The following is a 6224-nucleotide window of genomic DNA, read 5'->3' on the forward strand; positions in this document are numbered from 1 at the left end:
CACATCAAAGCTTTTAATATTAACTGGTATCAAGTTGATTAGAAACGAGTGATTATTTAGTGTTAACGTGCACCCTATAAAAATGTCATTTGTTGCTTCAGTCCTCCCATTAGCCATTTCCACCACGAAGGCTTCATTTAACCTCTGGGGGCTTTGATTTAGTAAGTGCTTAAATTTATGGTTCACCAAACTTCGTTCCGCCCCATTATCGAACAAAATGCATGCATAAATGCTATTGAGGAGAAACATACCAGTGACTATGGCCGGATCTTGCACAGCCTTTCCCTGCCCCAATGTTAGGACCTTGCTTGATCCCCCAACACCTTGGTTGTTTGTCTTGGGACAGTTCCTTTTATAGTGACCGGTCTCTCCACACCCGTAGCATGCTTGACTTGCCCCGATATTGTTGGGTTGAGGGTTGTTTTGTTGTGGCTGAGACTTGGAATATCGAGCAGTGTGACCTTTATGATTGCAGTTGGTGCACTGCAAGTCTTGGAAGGCACCGTTGTGGTGGAAATTGCATTTATCACACTTCGGTAGGGGGCCCGCATATGACTTTGTCGGTGTTGGTGTGGTTGATGTTGGTGCAGCTGGTGTTGGTGCGGTCTGAATAGTAGTAGCATGAACTGCTACAGTTTGTTGCTTCTTTGATGATTCCTCATTCTGTTACCCTTTCCTTTTGTTTCCCCGATTGTTCTTGTTGTTGTCCTCCTTCTTTTGTTTCAGTGCCAGAATTCTTAGTGCCCTTTCCATCCCCATGGTCATACAACTTTTGAGCCAACTGTTTGGCATTGTTGAAGGTCGAGGGGTTAGCGACAATTACGTTCCCCTGAACTAGAGGAGTTAACCCCCAAATAAAGCGTTCGACCTTTTTGGCCTTAGAAGTTATCATTCCAGGGCACAGAAGTGCCAGTTTACTAAACTGGGCAATGTATCCTTCAATGTCGGAGTTCTGTACGGTAAGATTCCACAACTCTTGCTCAAGTTTCTATATTTCACATTGGGGACAATACTCCTCCAACATCATCATTTTGAGAGCTTCCTAAGACATAGCGTTTGGGACTAGGAGAGTTAGGACATTGATGTGGCCATTCCCCCGCGAAAAGGCCCTGTCAGTAAACGTGTAGGCTGTAAATCTTACTTTGCTTTCGTCAGGACACCCGCAAATCTCAAAAATGGACTCGGTCTTTTCGATCCACCGAGTGAGAGCTATTACCCTACCACTTCCATTAAATGACTTCAATTTTGCATTGTTGAAGTCCTTGTAGGTGCAGGTTCTTTGGTGCCCATGGTTATCCCCGTGGTTGGAGATTCTTGCCCCGTTCCATTTACCTCTTCCATTGCTGCCCTGATTGATGTGGGCTAATGCTGCAGTGACTGAAGTTGAGACAACTGCTTGGAAAGTAGCATAATTCATCTCTGGTAGAAGCAGCGGTGGTGGCGGTGCTGCTGTAGCGTTTTTGCGGATGTGTCATCTAGGCATTTTCTGTTATGAGACATGAATGGAAAATCTTATAGTAACGGTTACGGTGGTTCGAGTGTACTTATGGTGGTACCATAGCAGTTGGATGAAAGAATGTGTTGGGATCATAGTAAGAAAGATTGTTGTGGTATTGTAGCAATTGAAATGAGCATAAGACTATGATGGTATCATAGCACTCACATGGGTATGTGGTATTTTGGGAAACATAATAATCTTTGTGCTTACCGTTTGAGTTTAAAATGTTTAAGGTTGTTCTAGGTCAAGGGAAAGGGCACAACTTGATTGCATTGCATTCACATATATATTTTAGATATTTCCACACACTTTTAGTTACTATAATTAAGACTCTGATTTGATTATAATTTGAAATAAATGGTTGTTTATCTATTTGATAATGAAATTTGAATGATTTTCTTTGAATTAGTATGAAAAAATTGGGTTGAAATTTAGGAAGTTACATCCGAATTAGTTTCTATGTTTTTAATTAGAGTAAATTATACGAATCGTCTCTCGTGTAGGTAGTAAAATGCACGTTAGTCTCTATTTGTAAAAATTAACCCACACCCTCCCTCATGTCTTTAAAAGTTGTATGATTCGTCACTTGTTAGTTTAAATTTGCACGTTACATCCCTTGTGAGACATGAAATAACTATAATTCATGTTTTTTTTTTCATTTATTTTTGATAATTATTATTAATTTTAAATAAGAAGCATTTTAATTAAAAATGTGGGCCCACCTAACCCTTTTAAAGCTTTAAACCTAATATTTATATATCTCTCCCCAATGTATCTCTCTTTCTCTTTTGTAAGAAAGTACTTAATCACCACTGCCGGTAATCTGCACGACCACCGAAAAATAGAGCACCGCTAGAAATGTGAACAACAACAACAAAAAACCGCTCTTGATTTCCACCAATAATCACCATTGCATTTCCTTTCCCTATTCACTTTGATGAGTACCACCTCTTGTTCATGTCTAGAAAATAACACCACATTCGTCGGAAAATATCATATATCTTCTTCACCTGGTTTCTCTCCCTCACATTTAGAAAATACCATATTTGTTCTTCACCCTTCCTCTATTCGCGTCCGACGACCACCACCACGGATCTAGGGTTTTGAATGGAGATAGAATTAGAGTTAGAGTTTCCAACTACTTGAGATGGCGATGACATCACACAAACCTAGAGTTCCAAACTACTCTTCCTTTCCTGCCCGATGAGGGTTAGGGTGAAAATAATTATGTTGGTGCACTAGTTGTGATGGTGGCGCACAAGTGGTTACTAGGGGGTTTCTGGAGAGGGGGGGGGGGAGAGAGAGAGAGAGAGAGAGAGAGAGAGAGAGAGAGAGAGAGAGAGTTCCTAGTTGTTGATGATGGTCCGATGGTGTTTTCTGGTTGTCGGTCGATAATCTAACAATGGTTTGATGGTGTTCCCCTGGTGGTTTTTCAAAGATAAAAAGAGAGTTTTGTGGTTCTTCTTAGAGAAATAGAAAGTGCATTGTAAAAGAAAATGTTAAAATAAGGTACGTGGGTGAGGTGAGGATGAATATGAGACCCATAATTTAATTAAAATGTTTTTAATAGTTAATAATATTTATAAACATTAAAAATAAATGAAAAATAGAAAATGACAATATATTCATTTTATGTCTAAAAGGGACGAAACATGCACATTATTATGATATAAACGATGATCCGAGTTAATTTTAAAATACCGAGACTAAATGTGTATTTTGACAGCTGTATGAGAGACGATTCATGTAATTTATTTTTAATTAATTTATATTTATGTTAAATTAAAAAAAAATTGAATGGGTTGAAATGAATGAAAAATATAAAATTACATCAACGAGTTTTTACGGTTTTTACATCATTAATGAGTATACATAATGTATACAACGAGGTTTTGGTATAATATAGCAAACAACGAAATTGAAGATGCTTCAAAATATATTTTTATTAAACGTGGAAAAATATAGAAAACCATAATGTTCTTTTATAATTTTATTAAAGGAATGATAAGGTATAATTTAAAAAAAAAAATGTAATCAGATAATATAATCACTTCACTAAATACCAGTAATTAAATAGTCAGGTACTTCTATAAATTTGTAAAAATGCCCTGGGTTACCGAATCATTAGGATAAAATGCTTTTATCAACTAAAAGAATATAACATTAACATGTTTGCTTTTTTTAGCTGTTCAAAAAGAATATAACATTTTAAACACAATAAAAAGCAATTTAAGAAACTTAATCAATTACTAGAAAACATGTTTTTTTTGTCTAACAAGCAATGTTTGCATAAAATAAGTACTTTTCACAATTAATCTCAGCATCCACAATATCAAATCATGTGTTTCTAGTTTTTCCAGTTGGTGCTTTGGGATACAATTTCTTTGGTGTGTTGTTCATCATTGAGACAACGACTATATATGTAGATCCTTGAACAATTAATCGTACTCCTACCCCCCCCCCCCCCCCCCCCCCCCCAAAATAAATAAATATAAATAAAATAAAAAAAAACTATGTTCTTTTATGGGTCTGGTATTTTAGCAGAAGTGTTCACATAATTAAGATATGACCAATCAAACAGCTTTATTTTATTTTATTTGTACATATCTACAATACAAAAAGCATTATCTTATCCATAATCTTACAATACTTTCAGTGTCGGAAGAAAGCGACTTGTTTAGATCAACGCCGTGTCATTACAATGTGTGAATAGCATGAAGCCATGACTAAAGATTCTATCGCATTACATTAAGAAAAGTATACTACATTCTAGAAATACACATACATATGGTTTTGTATTTCATCTAGATTAAAATTTAGACTCAATTCAAACAAATAGATATTGAAAGTCTGAAACTGAATTCAACAAAAAGATTACATCACAAAAAATCCATTTGTATATATACATATAAACCGTCGTGAATTTTATCAGATACAAAAATAGTTAATTAATTACTTAATGGAAAACAATGTTTGCACAAGAAATATTATTACATAAAGAGTGAATATAACAAAATTTAATAAATAAGGGCATTTGATATTGGAAGATGAATCCCCAGAAGCAAGATGCGCATACAAATCCAACAATGCATCCAATGAATCTTGACTCACATTGCCTGCTTTCGACTTTATGCTTCCGATACTGAAAAGAAAATGACATTACTATATGAAAATGTTTTGAAAGCATAATATAATAGAAAAATAAAAATAATATAATAATAATTGATAAATATATAAAAATAATACCTTCGAGTAGGACAAAAAATGATTACGTAATCAGTAGCACCCATACACGTAAAAGTACTCGTAGCATCATCATATGCATAGCTATACGACTTCGGGCAAGCTGATTTGAACACCTCAGAATACGCCGTCGGCCGACAAGCCGCCGGAGAATCAAATGCACCCTTACAACAAAACTCCGGCGTCCCAAATGTGTCGCAGGCACTCTTACACCCTCCACCATCTGCCACCTTCAACTCGCTTGGACACCGCCGGTTCAAGTCATCGATGCAGCCGGTAGTCCCACACTCACCGGACCCACCACTCGCCTCCACTATCATCTGCAGATTGTACCCGTCAACAAGGCTGACGTCGTAGAAGTCCTGCGTACCTGACCCGAGAGTGAACTCCGCAAGGGTGGCGGGCGGGGTTGCTCCGGCTCCGTTGCATTCCATTTGCCCCGAACCGCAGTCTCCTGTAACACATGATCCGTGACCCAATCCGTCGAAGTTGCAGCGGGTTCTCCCCCAGAACCTGCCGGACCAGCCTACCGGAGCTTGTAGTGAACGTGATTTACCCTCCGGGAGCTCGAATCCGGTGGTGTCGAGAGCTGGGGTGCCTAGTATCCCTGGCCATACTGTGTAGTCACACTTGTTTGAAAATGTAAAGGTCGTAGCCCCATAAACACCTGCAATAACGAACTCATTCTAATCAATATAAACTTCATACACAAATGGAATGCGAAATAATGTAATGGAGATATATATACAGATAAGCATTGGTTTACCTTTGAAAACAAAGAACATGAGAAATCTAAGAACGATATCGGAGTGACCCATATGAAAGCTTTTAAGAAAAGTATGAGTGTGTAAATGAAGAAGAAGAAGAAGAAGATTGAAGAAGAAGATGAAGGAGGAGGGTGGAGGGTGGAGGGGGTATTGAAGGGTGGTGATGGGATGGTACTTATAGAGTGATGGCGTCCATGAATGATGACACGACGGAGTGCGGTAATGATGTGGAAGGGCCATATTCTGACTGTTTTGATCTTCATTCCTATTTGTAGAAATTAGACATCACTTGCTACTAGTGTTATTTTAATATTCAAGTAATACTATATTTGTTTTTTTGGCTGATTTTGATTTAATTTTTTGAACATAAATCATGAATTTCGGTTGAGATGTTAACGGTATCTTATTGTTATCTAAACTAGATACGTATGTGGGTTAAGTTATGTTATCTTTGTTAGGATAATTCATAATTTTAGGCGTAAGCAGGTGATGTGCTTTTTGAAGTGAAAAATTAAAAAAAAGTGTTTTAGTAAGGGTAAAACTGCTTTCTAATAGGTGTGGATAATTAGTTAAGGTCAATATACCATCTCAATATGAATATGGATACCATATCAATATGAGTATCGAGGAAATTGAAAAGATACAATAACAACCTAAATGTCATAATTTTTTTCGTTCCTCAATTTAATTGTTTTTGATTTATTTATTTTTTATTT

General features: G+C 36.9%; 1 protein-coding gene across 1 annotated transcript; it reads right to left on the reverse strand.

Moving 5' to 3' along the window:
- Positions 1 to 4336: 4336 nt before the first annotated feature.
- Positions 4337 to 5763, reverse strand: LOC111881165 (thaumatin-like protein 1). Its single transcript, XM_023877561.3, has 3 exons — positions 5508 to 5763; positions 4745 to 5408; positions 4337 to 4640 (listed from the first exon to the last, which is right to left on the reverse strand). Exons 1-3 carry the CDS (start codon positions 5746 to 5748, stop codon positions 4451 to 4453), a joined length of 1095 nt encoding a protein of 364 aa, XP_023733329.1. The 5' UTR covers positions 5749 to 5763; the 3' UTR covers positions 4337 to 4450.
- Between the last annotated feature and the right edge of the window lie 461 nt (positions 5764 to 6224).

The sequence above is a fragment of the Lactuca sativa genome, chromosome 4 (assembly GCF_002870075.4).
Source record: "Lactuca sativa cultivar Salinas chromosome 4, Lsat_Salinas_v11, whole genome shotgun sequence".
NCBI classification, from domain to species: Eukaryota; Viridiplantae; Streptophyta; class Magnoliopsida; order Asterales; family Asteraceae; genus Lactuca; species Lactuca sativa.

Bases quoted from the DNA above. Each gene is read 5' to 3' on its own strand.
- LOC111881165 (XM_023877561.3), bottom strand. From the start codon at position 5,748: ATGGCCCTTCCACATCATTACCGCACTCCGTCGTGTCATCATTCATGG. The intron at 5,409-5,507 runs GTAAACCAATGC...TCGTTATTGCAG, and splicing joins CATGTTCTTTGTTTTCAAAG to GTGTTTATGGGGCTACGACC. The intron at 4,641-4,744 runs GTATTATTTTTA...TTTTCTTTTCAG, and splicing joins ATTTTTTGTCCTACTCGAAG to TATCGGAAGCATAAAGTCGA.